Source organism: Toxotes jaculatrix, chromosome 11 (genome assembly GCF_017976425.1).
Source record: "Toxotes jaculatrix isolate fToxJac2 chromosome 11, fToxJac2.pri, whole genome shotgun sequence".
NCBI classification, from domain to species: Eukaryota; Metazoa; Chordata; class Actinopteri; family Toxotidae; genus Toxotes; species Toxotes jaculatrix.
The window spans coordinates 5990906-6010811 of NC_054404.1; the positions used below are offsets into that span (position 1 = coordinate 5990906).

General features: G+C 42.3%; 2 protein-coding genes across 29 annotated transcripts in view; both read left to right on the forward strand.

Moving 5' to 3' along the window:
* Positions 1-2506: 2506 nt before the first annotated feature.
* On the forward strand, positions 2507-11974 carry si:dkey-174i8.1 (arylsulfatase I). 3 transcript variants are annotated; one of them, XM_041049811.1, is made up of 4 exons: positions 2507-2669; positions 7556-7617; positions 9085-9417; positions 9520-11974. In XM_041049811.1, exons 2-4 carry the CDS (start codon positions 7583-7585, stop codon positions 10592-10594), a joined length of 1443 nt encoding a protein of 480 aa, XP_040905745.1. In that variant the 5' UTR covers positions 2507-2669; positions 7556-7582; the 3' UTR covers positions 10595-11974. The 3 variants fall into 3 exon arrangements, with proteins under 3 accessions (XP_040905745.1, XP_040905743.1, XP_040905744.1); XM_041049809.1 differs by lacking the exon at positions 2507-2669 and having other exon boundaries at positions 7362-8286; XM_041049810.1 differs by lacking the exon at positions 2507-2669 and having other exon boundaries at positions 7362-7617.
* A 6465-nt stretch (positions 11975-18439) lies between these two features.
* The window catches only part of camk2g2 (calcium/calmodulin-dependent protein kinase (CaM kinase) II gamma 2), a 63269-nt gene continuing 61802 nt past the window's right edge, over positions 18440-19906 (forward strand). For all 26 annotated transcript variants that reach the window (XM_041049781.1, XM_041049788.1, XM_041049787.1 and 23 more), the window contains exons 1-2: positions 18440-18611; positions 19780-19874. In XM_041049781.1, coding sequence (XP_040905715.1) covers positions 18547-18611; positions 19780-19874 — 160 coding nt within the window. In that variant the 5' untranslated portion in view covers positions 18440-18546. The remainder of the gene's footprint in view (positions 18612-19779; positions 19875-19906) is intronic.

The following is a 19906-nucleotide window of genomic DNA, read 5'->3' on the forward strand; positions in this document are numbered from 1 at the left end:
TCCTCTGCAGACCAAGGGAAAGTTAACATTCAGAACATCCAAATGGCACTGATTCATATCTGGCTTTACAGCGCTGAGGTCATTAGTAACCTTTAGTAGCGTTGCAGCCACGCTCTCAGGGCTGAGACTTGCCATGATAGGACATTCCAGTCTTGATTAGATACTTCAGATATCCTTTGATTTACATCATGTAGACAACAAGTAGATTGATTTTGGTGCTGGTTAATCTTTAACCGCTGGGACCACTGATTTGTGCCAGCTCTTTTCAATCTGGAGACATTCTAGGCTGTCATCATAGGCTAAATACTTATGCAAGCTCTGGATGAACAGCCTGCATATCTGCATTGAAATATGTCCTAAGTTAGAGTTCCACAGTGCTCACTGCATGATATTGAATGGGCAATTTAATGGATGTGATTTTGAAATAATTAAAACATTGATACTAGAGTGCCGAGTGTGTGCAATCACATAACACATAGCGCACGTGTCAGATACAGTTACTGCTACTACTTCCAAATTCTGTTCTGGTTAATTAAAACCTAATTGAATGAGGTCCACACTCATGAAAGACACTGACACGTCTTTGATGTTAAAATTCAGATGTGAGAGACTGGCCATACATTTGATTTATGAATCCTGTGATCCAGCGTGTTCTATTTTTTACATTGATTCCTCTCGGACCTTATCTTTCCTGATTTCCTGTTTCATGTATATGTTTTAACTTTAACTTAAAACTCACTCTGATCTTGATCTAATGAAAGCGCCAAAAGAAAACTAATCTAAAAACTATCTGACAAACACAAACAACATAATCTCCACTGCACACGGTCTCAAGTGAACACAAACTCCCTGTGCTGTGTTTTCATTTGGGATATTGACAGGCCCTCAAACCTGTTGATAGAGGCTGGATGTTCCCCTTGCTAGAAAGGCTATTCTGCTACTATCAGTGTTTCAGGAGGTTACCAATGATAGCTGCTCACTTTGGCAGCCACGCTCTGCAGCTGTCTCCAGGCCTCAGGATAGTAACCAAGATCAGTCCTGGGTCAGACACTCAGAAAAAATGCCACTCTCTCTTCCTGGAGACAGTATAAGATCTAAGAGAACACTGCAGTTAAAGCAAATCCTCAAAATCACAGATACAACCGATCCAGTTTATCTCAGATCTGTACTTACACAGGGAAAGTAAAGTATTAGATTCATATAGTGACAAATGCAGCTGTTGATAAGTTGTGCCAACCACTCCCCCTAGTGGTTAAAAGCTGGCTAGTTGTTGGCCTTGTGGAGCAGTTTTAGTGGTAATTTCTGTCTCTCTTGAAAACAGCTAACGTTAGGTTTGTCAGATTATCTTGTGTTTTGTGTTGGACGTCTAACTTTACAAGACGTTTATGAAACAGTACAAAAACTGTCTGATCATTTCCAAAATCCCTTCACACAAGCACTGCGAGAGGAGTAAGAAATTTGTCACGTTCTGTAACAGGCTTGTTCAGCTAAACCAACGCAGTGTGCTCATTGCTGTCAGTGACTAATTCCCGGTCAAACAGAACAGAGACACTGCTTTGGCCTGATAAAAGTCAGGAAGAGGTCTGCTAAGTCACTCTGCCCAGGACAGAAGTTGGCTGTCTTTCAAGAAAAGTGAAAAGGTCAAAATCCATATGCAGCAGCATGGCTGGAACGTTTTTTTTTTTTTCCTTTTTGCTGCCATATGGTTTTTATCCATATGCTTTCTATTGTGCTGTAGTAACAAAATGACTTGCCGATAGTTGCTTTAACTCAGGAAATGGAGGAAGTTGAGTGTTTTTTCCTGCGTACATGGGAGAACTGTTAAGCGAGGCAACAACTCCGTCCCTCTCATGTTCCCACTATTAATTAGTTTGTGTCAGTCTCTCCTTTCAAGGCTTTCTCTTTGACTGTCTCATAGTGTCTTATTTTCTCCTCTATTTCTACCATTTTTACTGTAAAGAGCTTCAGAGAGTTTCTCGTTTTTCTATTTCTCTGTTGGCCAACTTGCCTTCCCAAAGAAGACTCTGTCTGACAGATTTGTTGAGTAGCAGCAGGCGCAGAACCAGTGCCCTTTAACTGAGGCATCTGTGCCAGCATGGCCGACACTGCCAACCAGCCACTGCCAGCCCTGAGCCCCCCACCCCCCACCCCTGAGCTCAAATGAGGTGAAAATGAGACTGCCATACAAAGAAACAAGATGTAAACTGAGCTTTTAGAAAGGGCAGCGCACAAAGTGAACAGTATATTTGCTCTGCAGGGAAATGCATGAAATGTAAGCTGTGAAAATTACTGTATTTGTAGATTAAGTTAATTTGCACCTGTAGAGAACATATTATACTCAACATCATATTTATTTATATGACCCTAAAGAGTCTCACATTTTTAAAATGTCAAGATAAAAAGGTTAAAGATGTGTTTTAGCAAGAAGTTACTCTTCTAATTCCACCCACTTTAATTTTCCTTCGCACTGACTGACTCTCTCGCTCTGTTCTACCAGCCCGTTTCCCTCTCATACGCTGAACTCCTGACCCCGGTTTGTGACAGACTGTGCTGCACCTCTCCCAGGACAGTGGGAGTCCTGGGAGAGATGGGTCCTGTGTCATCTTCTTCATGTCACAGAGGCGGCATCGCGCCAGGTGGCCCCTCATAACCTCCATGTGCTGTCACCAGTGAGTCATACACACACACACACACACACACACACGTACACCTGCAGACTCACACCAAACAATGGTGCAGACCATCTGTCTGAAAATATGTTATACAACAGGTCACGCTAATCAAGCTCTGATTGGCCAAAGACAAAACCAGACTGATAGTTCCCCTCACTGGTTGCTGTGCTGTTTTTTCTTGTGTGTGTGTCAGAGCGTGATCCGTCCTGCTTCAGTATTTGTATTTGCTATCAGTATGTGTGTATTAATGTATTCGTTTGTGTATTAAAATTCGACAAATTGAAACTGCTTATTATGAAACAGTAGATGAAAAGTGAAGGGACCAACAGTTATTAAAATCCACCGGCTCCATTCAGATTCATCAAGCAAACATTCACATGAACAAAATGTTGACTGTGCGTGTCTATACAGACAAAAATCACAGCTCCACTTACAATTAGATCACATGATATAAACAATTAATAGAGATAATGGATTTTGTGGGCTGCTCTTTTTCACACTGATGTTTGCATGACTAACACCTCGATAGTTGTAATGTTGCCTCATTAACCTTTAGGGAGCTAAAGCAATATTTAGTGTGAAGACTGCCTCTTTTCCTGTGTATGCTGCCTTTGTCCTTTACCCAGGTGGGGCTGGATGTGTTCACTGTGCACATTCTTTGCTTGTAACACTGAAAAACTGAGCCTTCTTTATACTTAATTTGAGGGACTAAATAAACTCTACCAGGCAACGGATACACAAACCTAGTGCACCAGTAATTTTCAAGTGATGCAAATTTTCATTCAAAATCTCTGAATTCTGTAAATGTTTCTTCCTCTCTGGTACTAATTAGGAGAATCGGCATCTATAGGGTTTGGATGGAAAGAGAATCTGCACACTTGTGGCCCTCCATGGCATAGTTTTTGAGAAGCATGGCCCTTTATTATTTCTCCTCCATCAGCTTTGCTGTCAATCTGCCTGCATTATTCCTTAAATCCTCACGGTGGCACTCTCCACTGACTGTACCAAGGCAGTACATACACACACACACACACACACATACAGACACATTGAGCTTGTGTAATCCCTTTCATTTTTGATGAGTCAAAGCCAGCACTCACACTCCTCAGGGGAAATGTCTGATAGGATGGAACGGCCAGGCCACGGAGGTACTGTAAAGAAGAGGAGGACGACGCAGAGGAAAAGTTTCCTCAAAGTTTGTGAATTTGACACAAGGCCACCAGCATCCTCTGTGTGGGTGGTTCGTCTGATGTGGCGAGACTGTTTCGTCCCCCGACGCCCTCAGCCTCATCTTGTCAATCCATCACTGAGTAAGGTGAGGAGAACAGGGAGTGGATTGAGTTTCTGCCGGCTGGAAGATGATCCTTGAGTATTTCAGGAGCAGCAGAGCCAGGGTCTCTGTCAGTGTCACCTTCAGGGCTGGTGGGAGTGACAATGTTTGTGTGGTGTCTCAGAGCCCATGTCTGCCAGTTGCAGTGATGTATTGAAGAGAGACAGACGCAACTTTGGACCACCAAACTGTGTGTGTGTGTGTGTGTGTGTGTGTGTGTGTGTGTGTGTGTGTGTGTTTCTATATGTGTGTCACCAGTATATAGTTTCAGTGTACCGGACAGTAATGGAAACTGTCAAGTCAAATTAACTTGCAAAATTAACTAATATGAATATGTATGAAGCTGGATCCTAGATGTGCTTTAAATGACCGTCTTTGTCTTTAGTTTGATGACAACATATTTTGACAGGAAGTTATTACACACACACACACACACACACACACACACACACACACACACACACACACACACACACACACACACACACTCACAGAGTATTAGCTTTTATTGCAGTTATTCCAGTTAGTCTGTTGGTCAGTCAGTCCATTTCTCAGCAACTACTGGACAGATTGAGATGGTGAAGATGTCCATGAAGTCCATACACTTTACCCTAGTGACTTCAATGATCCCTGACTTTTCCCTCAGTTCCACCAGGAGTTTGTTGAATAACAGCTTTTGCTGTCTGGGCTGTTTACACATCCAACAGATGAAGGGCAACATTAGCATTCACTTAAAGTTGTGTTTAGGTCCACCTGTCGTATGTTAGTCCAATCTTCACTCTCCTTTAAGCTCTAGTTTGATCTCCACTAACTCCTAAGGGAAACATCTGGGTCTTTACCTGATACACTCTCCACTAACTACCAAAATAGGGAGAGTTTGTTTGCTAAGGTAAAGCAAAACTAGCATAACCTTAAAATGCCTTTTGATTTAGGCAGAAATACATAAGCACCAATGAGATCATTTTCTTACTGACCCCCATCTACTGCAGCATGAATACGTCTGTGCATATGGTAGACTATTTGAAATACCAAACAAAAATCTCAGACGGGGACTTGTTAGTATAAAAATAGGGATCTTTATTTTTATAGTGGATGATAGACTTGAAAATGAAAGTCATTTTCAGACACAGTATGACACACAAACACATACACACGCACACACACCTACACACACACACACACACTTTAGCTCGAGCTCAACATAGTGGCTCCAGATCGAGTGAGTCACTTATTCGTCGTCATGAATAAATCACACCCACTGCTTCTACTCTGCACCACTGCCTTTTCCAAAACACACACGCACACGCAAATCACTGTACAAATAGACTGGGCTGTAAGTTGCATTTGTTGTCCCATACAGAGCCAGTCTGACCAGTTTCCCCCTTGTTGCACAGCAGAAAGTATATTTTCCAGGGTTTAGTATTTGTGGATAATGCAGTGTTACAGCAGACCCTGAAAAGGTTTCAAGGAATGGAGACCTTTGACATTACTTTTTAAATGTTTATCTTATTTTTGGCATGTTTGTTGCCTTTTGTTTTTCCTTTAGAATTAGACTTTTTTTCATTGTAGACCTTTAACTTGCACTTCAGCACACAGTATACACAACAGAAAACAAAAGCACGCTAATATTATCTCTGCATCCCCTGTGAAATATACATGCAGTTGAGGAAACAGCACAATCCCTTGCTCTCTCTATTCCTCAAGAAGACATTTGTCACTTTCCATTTTTACAGCCTCCCTCCCTGTCCTCCCCCCTCTTAGCAGTAAAACGGAGTTCATGTCGCCCTACATTTCCCTGAGGTAAACTGATGGCTGCACCCAGAGACCCAGACATACATACACAGCAAGACAAAGTGACTGCTCCTTTTATGCCACTTTGTTTATGTTGTACTCTCTCATCTTTTTTTTCCAGGCCCTTTCCAACGCTTTTCTTGTCACTTTTACTTCTCTTTTTTATGTTATTTATTCCTTTTCATATGTTCCCATTTCCCACCAATTCTTTCATCTAATCCATTTCAGTGTATCACCCCTCCCGGCTTTGGTAGCCTCTTTCTTACCTCATCGTCATCTTTCCCTCTCCTGCCATAGATCTCAGTCTCTCTCCAGCATACGCCTCACTCTCACTGTGGGCAAAAAGCCTGTGAAATTTCCCACAGGATGAGGCAACATGAGTTTCCTTCTACAACATAGGAAATGGACTCATATCTGAGGCATTGATTTCCTCTCGGCATTATGGGAAGGAGATGGCAGTGAGTTGAAGACTAAGAGCTCTGCGGTCGATACACATTCACATCACAACGCCGGATGTTCTTCCGTAGTCGGATTGGTTTCACTTCCCCGGCACGGGCGGTAATTGTCATTGGGTGACTCTATTAATTGAGCAGTATCAAACAACAAAAGAAAGATGACAGGGATTATTTGATTTTTATTAGGGATTTACAGTATACATTTAAATATGCAGTACGGGAAATCACCGTGGAAATATAATGATATATAATATACTGTAGCTGTAGCAGTCGTAATAGTAATTCAATAGCAGTGGCAGTCAGAAAGAATAGCAGTAATGACAGTATTAGTGACAGTAATTGTGGTAACAGTGGTAGCAGCAGCTATAGTAGTAATACAGATACACTTTATTATAGATTGGTTTTTAAATGGCTAATTCTGCTTCAGCTTCTGCTAGTGGTTTCTCGCTATTTTATTTGTCTTTGCGGATTTCCTCTGCCAGCTCAATACAATGGGGCTCAATGGAATATTATTTTCTACTGAAGAAACAATCCCTAAGAAAACAGTTACAGCGAGGTCTGCGGATCAACCAGAACGGTGGTTCCTAGACATTTTGTCAAAGTTGGCCCAAAGTTCTTACACACAAAAGACAAAGGAAAGGTCTGCTATACTGACGGGGAATTTTGAAAACTAGACAGGTCTTTTCAGTTTTGATTTGACTGATACATAGGTGGAACAAGTAACATTGTTAATGGCTCAGATCCAGTAGTTATTGCCAATTCAATGCAACAGTTAAGTGTTATTAATCACACTTGTGTTTGACCTGTCAAAATATCTGCTGTGAAAAAAGGTCTTTTCTTGCCAAGTGAAAGGTCACGACCCCTCGCAAGGCATAATTCATGATTTGATTTTGGAGATGTTTTTGTTAACTTCATTATCTTCTCATCTCACTCTCTCTAGGAGTGAATAAACTTTCCCAAAATGCTGAACTCTTCGTTGAAGGCCGTTATTTTTCATCTGTGTTGATTCTTTAATGCACCACTTTCTCCACATTCTGCTTTAGTATTATTGTAAACTGTTTGTTGTTTGTCCTGTGGTTTTGGCAATAAAGATAAAATCCGTGTGACCAAAAGCTGACCATTATGAGCACATCTTAACTTTTGTCAAGTAGGTTTATTTGGTATTTGTAGTAGGATTTCCAGAAGAATGTTAGGTTTTTAACCAAGAATAGAAAGTCCTATAGTGTCTGTATAATATATATGCCTGTTTGGTGTGTGTGCATTTGTGTGTGTGTGTGTATTTATGTATGTGTGTAACTGTATTTCAGTTGCCCAGAGATCTTCCCAGCAATCGCATGAGGCGCCTGGAAGTACAGAGGAATTTAGCAAGGTACTGTAATGAGGGAGGCCGCTCTCAGTCTTTCTTTCTCTCTCTCTCTCACACACACACACACACACACAACCCTCTACCAGCTTCTTGCCCATCTTAGAGACAGCAGTTTTTCTCCACCCACCACAGCAGCTGGCAATAGCTCAGTCCCATCTCACAAAACCAATAATAAGCCCCAGAAAAAGACGACAACTCATACTTAATGGACAGATAAGACTTTTGGATGAGCTCCTCGGACACACAGATCTGCCCATTTTTCTGCAGAGGCGATCCAGCTTGAGACTTGAGACTGCAGACCAAGGAGAACAGACAATACAGACAAAATCAGACTTTTGTAGACATTAGCTACAGAGCATAGCCAGAGATGAGTGGAGGTGTCTGTTCTGTGTTTTTCCTGGTGATTGGGGTGACCTTGCTCAGTGGCCTTAGCCGCCTGGGTGAAGCATTGTCTCCAAATCAAAGTGTCGGCAGAGAGGAGGTGGAAGGGCCCAGTCCTCCTCACCTTATTTTTATCATGGTGGATGACCAGGGTTACGGAGACATTGGCTACCATGGCTCAGACATCCACACTCCTGTGTTGGACCAGCTGGCAGCAGAAGGGGTCAAACTTGAAAATTATTATGTCCAGCCTATCTGCTCGCCCTCTCGCAGTCAACTCATGACCGGGCGGTGAGTAATTTCCTTATTGTTACATAATTATCCAGATGGGATAATTATTCTGTTACTGCATCAGTTCTCATTGAATGCAATTATGCATAGTTTAGAGGTCCTTTTTGTCTTTTGGTAACATCTTTAAGGGTATGTTCAGTGCTTGGGCAACATCCAATACAAACAAGGCCGGAAAAGGAATAAAATAATACAACAACAACAAAAAAACAATTATTAAAAAAGCCTTATTTAACTTATAAATCCAGTTTTACTGGAATAAAATCCTGTTTTGAAATCATGACATTGGGTACAAAAACAGAAATGATCTGTATTATTGACTTTCTGCACTGCAGATAGCCATCTCACATAATAGCAATATCAAAGCTGATAAGCATCAATTCATATAATCTTTAAAGAGCAAATCTACAATAAAACATACTAGAAAAAAGCGTACCTATCGGCAAAACAACCTGTATTTCTGAATCTGCTCTGTTGGTCGATGCTGGATTTTTATTATCTCTGTGAATAAATGGCCAAATATAGATAAAGTGACCTAACAGTGACGTATGTTAAGTGCAGCTTAAAGATGTTTCTGGCAGAAATTGGTACAACAAAAAGTAAAATTAGAGCCTGTTATCACAAAATAATCCATAAATATCACTGAACATTTTGGCTCGATAATGAGTAACAGTGTGATAGTATCCAACGGTGCCATATTTCTTAATCTATCTGTGATTTTTCTCATTATTGTGTCATTATATAGATCTTATGAGGACACTGTTTTTTTCACGTCTGTTCACACTGTCCTTATCTTGACAGCTACCAAATTCACACCGGACTCCAGCATTCAATCATCCGACCACGTCAACCACTCTGCCTTCCCGCGCACATTCCCACCCTACCAGAGCTCCTGGTTGAGGCTGGGTACGCCACACACATGGTGGGTAAATGGCACCTGGGCTTCTGCAGGCCGAGCTGCCTTCCCACAGGACGTGGATTTCAGAGTTTCCTGGGCACGTTGACGGGCAGTGGAGACCACTTCTCCTATCAGAGCTGTGATGGGGCTGAAGCTTGTGGATTTGACCTACATGATGGAGACAGGCCTGCCTGGGAGATGAGCGGCAACTACTCCACTCTGCTTTACATAGAGAGGTGAGCGTTGTGATGTAACTTAAATTAAATTCATACATACATACAGAGACACAAAATTAAAAGTCTTTTACAAACCTTCTAATGTTCCCTTTGTCCAATCAGAGTGAAGCAGATCTTGAGGAGCCACGACCCCCAGAAACCCCTCTTTCTCTACCTGTCCCTTCAGGCTGCCCATACACCTTTGCAGGTACCAGACAATTTTCTGCACCACTATGATTCCCAAGGCAATCGTCTCAGGCGCCACTATGCAGCCATGCTGAGCTGCCTGGATGATGGGGTTGGAGAAGTGGTCCAGCAACTGAAGACTAGTGGACTTTACCAAAACTCAGTAGTGATCTACTCATCTGATAACGGTGGGCAGCCACTCTCTGGAGGAAGTAACTGGCCACTGAGAGGGGGCAAAGGGACCTACTGGGAAGGGGGTATCCGGGCTGTGGGCTTTGTTCATAGTCCCCTCCTGAAGAGGAAGGGTGTAGTCAGCAGAGCACTGATCCATGTTTCTGACTGGTATCCCACATTATTGGGGCTAGCAGGGGCCCTGCAGTCCCACCGTGGTCTTGACGGTCACGATGTGTGGGGCACCATCAGTGAGGGTCTACCCTGTCCTCGCACTGAAATCCTTTTCAACATTGACCCAGTCTCCAGGAAGCCCGGGGAGCCATATGACAAGGCACTGTTACTCAACGGCTTTGGGATCTGGGACACAGCCGTAAGGGCTGCAATAAGGGCTGGGGACTGGAAGCTACTGACAGGAAATGTAGGTGACGGAGACTGGATACCACCACAGGCTCTTCCCATTGGTCCAGAACGGTGGCAGAAACTCGAGAAGCGGCGCAATGAGCTGGGGAAGTCAGTTTGGCTGTTTAATGTCACAGCTGACCCCTACGAGAGGTCAGATCTGGCAGAAGCTCGTCCGGAGGTAGTGAAACATCTAATGACCAGACTGGCAGAGTACAACCAGACAGCTGTGATGGCCAGGAATCCACCAGATGATCCTATGGCTGACCCGGAGCTTCATGGAGGAGTGTGGAGCCCTTGGCTGGGCCTGGAGGGACATGAAGGGGAGGATTTCAGGAAAGAAAGGATGATGAAGATTAAGTACTGCAAAGTATGCAAATTAAAAGCCCTCTTCAAGAAAGTGGGGTCACGTCTGGAGAGGAACACCCTGTTCATCTAAATATCTCATCTATCAACAGTAATTGGACTAAAAGGTGTCAGTATGCTTCAAATAAATGACCATGTGCAAAAGTGAGGAAAAATGCTGTCTATCAAAGTGAGATGCACACAAAAAAGTGACAGAAGTGGTTCTGTTAAGTAGTTGTGTGAAGAATGAAAGTAGAGAGCTTGAGAGAGATGTTCAAATTATACATACTTTCTCACCCCTGGGTATCAGGACATACATGAAGTCGACATGCTTGTCGTGTTGTGAACTAAAACTTGTGGGGGCAGGAGGTTTCAGATGCTGTTCAATGATCTGACGAGGACTTTATTCAAAGCATACTGACACCTTAACCTCAACCAGGAGAAAGTGAAAGGGAAAGAGAGATGGAGACAAACTAAAATACAGACCAGCGGACAACCAGGCAGATCAGATAGACAAGATAGACCAACAATCAAATACTGAAGGTCGGGAGATAAACAGGCGGCCTGATAGACAAAGCAGACAGAACTGTGCGGATGGCTGAGCAAGCTGACTCACTCACTGTCCTGTGGCTAAACAGCAGCAGGGTGACTTTGGGCCATCGTTGGTCTGCATAGGAAGCAATGTGTGCGTCATTGAGCCTGTTTTCTAGTATTCATGAACAGTTTGATTAATACAGATAGAGATGGAGTGCGTGCATGAGGAAGTGAGGCCCGAAGAGATGGGAAGAGGAATAAAAGGCACGGAGGATGACCTCTCCATGTCTCCTGTCCTAATCATCTGAGAGGACCCTTTAAAGATGACACAAAGACACCCACGGCGGTTGTTTTTGTCAAACGTCACCTTGTTCTTTTGTTCTTAGAGGTTATACAGATTCACTTCTGCTCATGCTGTGGCTCACTCCCATGTCTTTGAAAGACCTCTGACCACCACGCAATGTCCAGTCCCTGCAGCAATGACTAACAAAAGCTCAGTTGCTGATACCATCTGTCTTTTCTGGACTTTTTAATGTCACTTAACTCATCTACACTGCCACAAAATGTTGGGAATCTGATTCAGATGATCTAAATGAAATCATGAATGCAAAAACTCAATGTTAGCATCTAGCTACACACACAATCTCTGCAAAAAGTCATGGACCAAACCTGGTAGCTTTATTTTACAGTCATTTTCTAATTATTTCTTAATAATTTGAAAGGTGTTTCAGAACTTAAGAACTTTACTACCAACAGGGTACTGTTGGTAGTAATTACCAACAGCACTGAACCAAAACCCATTTATAAACTACTCATTAACATGTATAACTGTAGACTTCTCATGGGATTTATTAACTCAAACATAGTTTGTCTAATTGTTGATCTGCATACAAAACTTGAAATAGTACAAATGTACAGACAACAGTACAGTAAGTGTGAAATGTTGTTTGAAGAAAGACTAAAAAGAGTAAAGACTAAAGAAAGACTAAAGAGTATGCTGTTCAAATAAAATGTTTTGGAAGTAACATGACTGTGTGTTTCTGTTCAGTTATAACAAACCTTTTAATGAGCTAAAAAGACAGTGTCTTGCTGGAGGAGGATTTTCTGCAATTTGTCGCCAAAAAATGGTTGTCATTCATTAAAGGCTTGTAATTGATCTATAATATATTAGTAAATGTTGTATTATCCATTAATAAATCCATTATTACAACTTATAAACCTTTCTAAATGGTATGGAAGTGGTATAAAAAAAGATGTGGTATAAATAAAAGATGGTATCTTGGTTCCGCAGCATTGATTTAGATCCTTTTAAGAACTGTCCATTGTAACAGTGATATAGGACTGCACTGCTAGAGGTTAGGGAAACATTATGGTAATACTTAAAAAGAAAAAAGAAAAAAGCTAATTACAAGTCTGTGACAGTACATGAACTCCTCCACCTCTCCACCCACACCTCACTACATAAAGAACACACTATTTTCCAAGTTGGCACTGAACTTTGGCAAAGGACCTAAATCATGAGTTGCAGAACCTTCTAATAGGGACATAATTCCTCGGGATGCTGGACCAGGGGGAGCCTTAGTTTGGTCTCATGCCGTCTGATTAGATGTGATGTATCTGCCTGCTGGTGAGGCTGCTGTTGTGCTGCTGATGTAGCTTGATAGGGATGGATCACAGTGGTACTGCTTGGTCTGATTCAACATGTTCATTGTTAGTACACAGCTTTGGCATCGTTAGGTGTGGATGTAGAAGTTTTCTGGATGTGAGTGTCAGCAGCAATCCCACACACTGTAGCAACAGGACTGTAGATTTCTCCCCAGTGGCCTGATAATGAATATTCAACTGTCTTTCTTCACCATTTCTTCCCCCTCTGGTCAGCTTTCACATTTTCCTCCTCCTCCTCCTCCTCCCTCTCTGTCACCCTCCCTCCATTTATCCCTCAGCTCTTTGCTCGTTCCCTCTGCAAACCACCCCCCTCACTTGTCTTTCTTTCTCATTTTGTTCCTCATCCCACTCACTTGTTTGTGCTCATTTGAAGGGTCGAGTTAGAAGTATTAGTCGTGTTTTGCTCAGAGCTCTGTGGCGTACAGTTAAATAAAAAGAGTGGAGGAGGGAGGAGAGAGTTCCCCAGGGGCTGAATGGGGCTGTCATGTCTGAAGTGCTTGTAGGTCAGATTAAAATGTCTTGTTTAGTGAAAAAGCCTCTGTGCATACATAACATGTCGAGTAGTTATAGGAAGGATAAAGTGAAACTTGGAAAATCTTCAAGTTTAATGGAAAATATTTTACATTTTGTTAATAAATCCCATTAAAAGACCAAAATCAAGTGTGTTACTTTTCGCAGCACTTTCTGACTTAGCCTGTCTGTGGCTCTCAGCCAAGACCACTGGTTTCTACTGAAGATTTAATCTTAAAAATGGGTCACAAATATATAGTTACATTTTCTAAATAATTCGCTTTAATTTTCTAATCGGGGACTAACCTATTTATACCCAGTAGTATGTGTACACAATCACTATGAGAAAATGCAATTTGCTGTTTGTATAAAGGATGTTAATGTCCATTTTTTTTTACTCCTTGCAGCTACAGTAAGAATCTGTATTTTACATGAGGAGTCCAAGTGCAGTGTCCAGGGGCTCCGGAGCACGTTAGGCTTTGGTTTCTTGGACAAGGACATTTGCACAAGGATATACTGACTATTACAAACTGAATCTGTCATTTCAAAATGACACTCTTTACCACTTTTTACCCTCCATGCTGCCATCCAAAAAGAGAGGGGCTGATGGTCAGTAATGCACCTGGATTTGTGCGTCACTGTTTAGCAAAGACTCTGTGAGTTTGTCAGGATGTGTGTACCTGAGTGTATTGGTGCAATATAACAGCTTAAGTATTATTAATGGGTACGGTGGGTACAGTAGGAGGTAGACAAAACAGAAACATGACATCGGAGGCTACTTTTACTGACTCACAATTACAAATTCAGGTGTCTTATGAGTCATGTGCACATTTATTTACAAGTGTTTTCAGTGCAACATGATGAAACTGGTATACTTAAAAAGACCTGTATTAACATAGACTATGAAAATGTAGTCTCATAAAGTATTCATGTAGAAACCTAAATACATTTAACCAAAAGTCAAAGACCTCTGTGTGCACAGTCACTACCAGTGACTCTCAGTCTCGTTATTAAAAAAGGGTCTAATACAGGCAGAAAAAAAATTACATGGCTGCCAGTCAGAGACTCCTTCCTCACACAGTATTGCTAAAGCAATTCAAGAGCGATTTCACAAACACCAGGAGAAACTGAAACGATTTCTGTGACCTCCATCTTTATGGGAAATACTGGAAATCAAACAACCGGAGGCTTTCTGTTCTCAACGAATATCCATCTGCACAGAGTTCATAGTCTTATATGACATCACTCCAAGGAGCATTGAAGCCGAAGGCAGTTTGTTCACCTCCTGTATGTGTGCACTCACAGAGAAAACCTTGCACCGTCAAAACTAGACCGTAGTGATGAGATTCGATGAGACTGCTTTGGGTTAACAGTAGCAATGTAGCTCCTTCAGAGTCCCATACATGTGAGAAACCGGTGAAGACAATGGTTAGATGCCCACACATCTGATTCCCAGTATACTGTGATGGCCCACAGATATAAGGCACCGTCAGATGATATAAATCACGGGGGAGGTGTCACACAAACACATACATACACACACACACACACACACACACACACACACACACACACACACACACACACAGTGCTTTCCAGTATGTGGGAGGGAGCTGTCATTTCTACTGTTGGATAATGGGTTGAAGTTAAGGCTAACTTCAGATGTTGAGATTATTTGGTGAAGTCGTGATGTTAAACACAGCAGGCTCATGTTACTGTTATTATTAGTTTTTTCCTACACACACCAGAGGGTGTAAGATACTGATTTTATTGTACAATCTTTTATTTAACTCTGCCTTTTTGTTTTGGACAAAATAGCTCTGATTAAAACTCTATCAGCTCCCTTTCATCAACACCACACCCCCAGATGTGTGACAGTATCGTACTTTTAAGTGTCAGTGTTGGAGAGTTGAGCTTCTATACACTAAAAATGCATTAAAGTCCAAGTCCATTATATTTAGTTAGTACTTTTATTGACTTTCAACAATATAGTAAAGTGTGCCAAAGCTATCTACTATATACTTATATAATCTTGTCTCCGGTAGTAGATGAAGACCTCAAATTTTTTTCGGTACCATCAGTAGTAATTCAGCAGTACAGATGAGATGCACATATCAGTCTATAATATAATTTCTATAATTTTTTTACTTACCTTAAATAAATCATTATAGTTTTATTTTCCAACATGTAGGTCAAAAACCTTTTTCAAAACCCTCAGACAGGAGTTGTAGTATTTTTTGGTCTAAAAATGATCAAACATAAAAATATTAGAGTTTAAGATTAATGTAAATCAGCATAAAGGACAGGACTTCAGTCCTCTCTCCCTTTTCACTCTACTGACCCCCATGCTTTACATCCCGTGCACTGTTTCACCCCCTAACCTGCTGATTTACCACCACACCAGTCACTACAAGAAGTTACACTATAGGTCTCAGAGCTGGTGAAAAGTAGGGCAAAAGAAAAACGTCTTCTTTTTTTTTTTTTTTTTTTACACAAAATTATTTTCACTTTTTCCAATCTTTGCTTATTTCCTTATGTAATACCAGATAAAATTACCCTACTCAAATGACACAATCAGGTTAGAGGGGGAAACCACATTTTGGTGACATTGCTCAGAACTCATGGGGATGTGCAACTTATGACAAAGGTTTGCGAGTAGGCACTGCTTTATTTTAAGGGCTCACAAGCCTGAAAGGTTGGAAAGTGCCCCTCTATACTCCACTGTTACCACCCACCGTTCAAACCTGCCATTGTACAGCCTGTCCAAGACTCATCTGACAGGCGCATCGCAGAGCAACACAGCAATTCAGCAATTAATACGACAGTACCTCTGCACCCTCGCTAATTAGGCTTTCATATCTGAGCGGCTCCCTGTAATTATGGCAGAAACTGGTTGCTCTGCTCCTGTGTTCACTGCAAACACTCATTAATTGCCAGCAATGCTCTCTAAGCACTGTTCCAGATATTCACTCACAGTTCAGAGGCAAGGCAGGGAGAAAAAGAAGAGAAAGGAGATGCACGTTTGCCTTTACACACAGTGAGCATGCAAAGTACACTGAACTGCATGGTTTAGCACAGAGAGTGGAACGTTATTCTGGGATTAAATAATAATCAGGACATTTTCTGCACGAGCCTCCTAGTATTTGTTTTACGAAGAAAACAATTGTTGACCTTTCAGTACTATTGTCCGTTTTGTCTTTCAGTGATACCGGCAACAGGAAGCGTGGACCAATATGCAGACAGAGAGTCAAAAGGTGGCAAGGTTACATACGTGAACAGACAAACAGGCAGGAATGGCAGGAAGACAATAGCTACATAGCAAAATTAATGATTTGGCAAACAAGCGTGAGCAGCTTTCTATTTATAGAAGGAAGATAATGACTGAACTGAGAACAGCTGTGGAGGAATATGGCCAATCATCAGGTGATTGGCAGTGGTGGGAAAACTTAATGGGGTAACCGGTGAACAGGTGAGGAAAGGCAGAGTCCGGAGTCACCACAGATTGTCCAGTACTTCTGTGTTTACCAAGTAACTGTGTCATGTGCAAAAGTTTATCTTCCTCTTTGGCAGATATCACAGCTTGGGAAGCCTTTTTCGAGCAGCTAAGAGTCTTTCTGTTCTTGATTCGGGAATTTTCACACACTCTTCCTGCAGATCACTTCAAGTTCTGAGAAAATTTTTATGCTGTCTTGCACGCACAGCATGTTCAAGATTTTCAGTGATGTTCAGGTCAGGGTACTATGAGGGGTGTTCCAAAAGCTTCAGCATGAGTTTTTTGAAGTAGTTCACAGTAGATTTTTGGTTCTTGGAGTGTTTTCAGCTGAAATCGCTCACAAACACACATACATACTTAAACTCAGTGCCAAGAACATATATTAACAAGCTTCATGAGATATTCATGGAAGCTCAGATAAACCTTTACAGTGCAGCAGGCCATTACATAACACATAAAATTCCCTGTTTTTCAGTGATTCTCAGTGATTTTCTGTGATTCTCTAGCTTATTGTTAAAATCCCTAAAACAGACAGACAAACAGCAGAAGGTGTGTGACAAAAGCTAAATTGTGAATCATTATTGTTTCCTAACGCCACATTTTGAGGAGTTCCCTTTTTTTGGGAGGCCCAGTTTAGGAAATGAAACCCACAAACATTGTGGGTATGCAGCTCATTGCTTTGTGCCAATATTAAAATATTGCGGCATCACATCCCACTACACGACTGGATCCGTGAGGGATGCTGCTCTTATCAGCTGTTCCGGTGTCAGCTTTACCTCTGTGAATATGAATTGGAGATGGAAGGCAGAGATGGTGAGACTGAACCTGGATCTGCAACTCCCGCTACAGCAGAAAAGATCTCGCGTGGCTACCTCCACTGCCAGAGAGGAGAAAGCGGAGAGAGGTCTCATTCTGCCATTATTTCTGGTTTGAGAAAACATGAAAACAAAACGCAGCAGGGGAACATAAACTACTGTCACCTTCTCCTCTCTGTATGTTTGTTGTTTTCTCAGGTGGGCTGTGATTATTTGTGTCTATCCTTTCAGTCCAGTTAACGAGCAGTACAGTCTACAAACCGAAAATTAACTGGCTGAAAATTGCTGGTCGCAGCCTTGTTAATTACTTGACACATAAAAACAGTGGAAGCAAATAGATAAAGCACAACCTAACAATAAAAAAGTAAAATATAAACTAAACAAGTTTTGAAACTAACGTTTCACACAAGATCAGTTTACAACACAAGGCCACTGCAGGATGGAGGGCCTCACATAGCTGATAATAGTAACTAGCTTCTGATCGGTAATGTAGACCCAGATGTGGAGAAAACCTGGGGTTTTTGGGGCCACTGGGCAGTTGTGCACCTGGTAATCCAGCCTTGCTTTAAATACATTTTACTGATTATGCTTACGTTCTTTCACTTAAGTAAAAGTTTTAATGCAGGACTTTTACTTGTAACTAAGAATTTCCATGCTGTAGAATGTCTGCTTATACTTAATTCAAGAATTTAAATTCTTCTTCCGCCAGTGACAGTTTTCATTTGCTTGTATCATTATTTTTAAACGGAGTGGTACATCTTCACAATAGAGGATCTTCGTTACTACAGCTAAGCTCCCCTCTCCCCCCGCCCCCCTTCTCTCTCTCTCTCTCTCTCTCTCTCTCTCTCTCTCTCTCTCTCTCTCTCTCTCTCTCTCTCTCTCCCCTCCCACTCTCTGCTCCTCGCTCTGAGCTCGAGCCTCTCTTCCCCCTCTCTGTCTTCACGAGCTCTCCTCCTGAAACCTGCGCGAGGCGGCCACTGAAGCGCGAGGCGACTTTCCCCCCCTCTTCTCCCCTTCACTTCAGTCAACATGGCTACAGTCGTAACCTCGACCAGATTCACAGACGAATATCAGCTGTACGAGGAACTCGGAAAGTAAGCGACCGTCCAGCACCAGCACCACCACCATCGCCGCCGCCGCCGCCGCTGCTCTTTTTGCATTCAGTCTGTGTGTATGTGTGTCTGTTTGCACGTTGTTCTCCTCTCTGCTGCTGCTGCCATTGTGCGCGTTTACTTCAGTGTTGACAAGGCAGGAGAGCGGCTGTCAAAAAAAAAAACAAACAAAAAACAGCAGGGTCGGGTAGGAGAGCCTCCAGAGCATAAGCTGCAGGCAGGTTCACGTTAGCGCCACAGAGGCTTGTGTTTAATCCTGTTTAATGTGTTTCCCGGGGTGTAGGGCAACGTTGTTGCTTCATTTTGTAACCCAAAAGGTGTTGAAGCAGCCGCTTATTGGACCAACTTGTTTGCCAATTAATCTGCAGGCAGCACGCGTCGAAAACTCGTTTGCATTTACCCGTTGCCTAGTGGCATCTCCAGGCTCCTGTTCAGTCATTCAGCTCTGTTGTGCATTTCTAAGCAGACTGCAGGGCTAGTGTATGTGTCAAGCCCCCCTTCAAAAGAAAAAAATAATAAAACAGAGATGAAGACAAGGCTTTGCTGCAAACAATACTGTTGCTGTTGCTCATTTTGGCAATGCGCAGCACTACTGTATGCAGGATTTAAACATGACCCCACAGGTTACAGGGAATATCCTGGCTACAAAGCCACTCTCTAACATCTAATCTCTCTCTGTGTGTGTGTGTGGCTAATAAAGCTGCTCCACCTACCAGTACAGCCGAATTTAAAGGAGGTGTCTGTGCAAGTAAAGAGAAAAGAAAAGCAGCCAGCAGGCTGAGAAGACACCGTTAAATGTTAATTCTACCTTTCAGTTGCTTCATTCTCCTACTCACGTTTCTCCCTGTGAGCTAATTGCCGTGTCCCTTCACAATGAAACGGGCCCTCTCCCTCCTCTGTCACGCACTAGTAGCCAGGACCTCTTCTCACATCTCACACACAGAATATCAGACAGTTTCAATTATGCATGTGACTTCCTTTCCCCTCTCTTTAGGTGTACGTGATTCATGCATGCCCTTAGTGTGTGACAAGTTCAGCACGCAGCAGCGCACTTTCCCCTGTGAGACACACAAATGTGATGGAGACTTTTGCTATGTTTGAAGTGGTTTCACTGATCTGTCGCCTCGTCTGTTGATTTCTTCCGCTCCAGGGGTGCCTTCTCCGTCGTTCGCCGATGCGTCAAGAAGTCCACCGGCCAGGAGTATGCTGCTAAAATTATTAACACAAAAAAGCTCTCAGCCAGAGGTAAGTGCAGGGCATATCCATTTGTGCGGCTC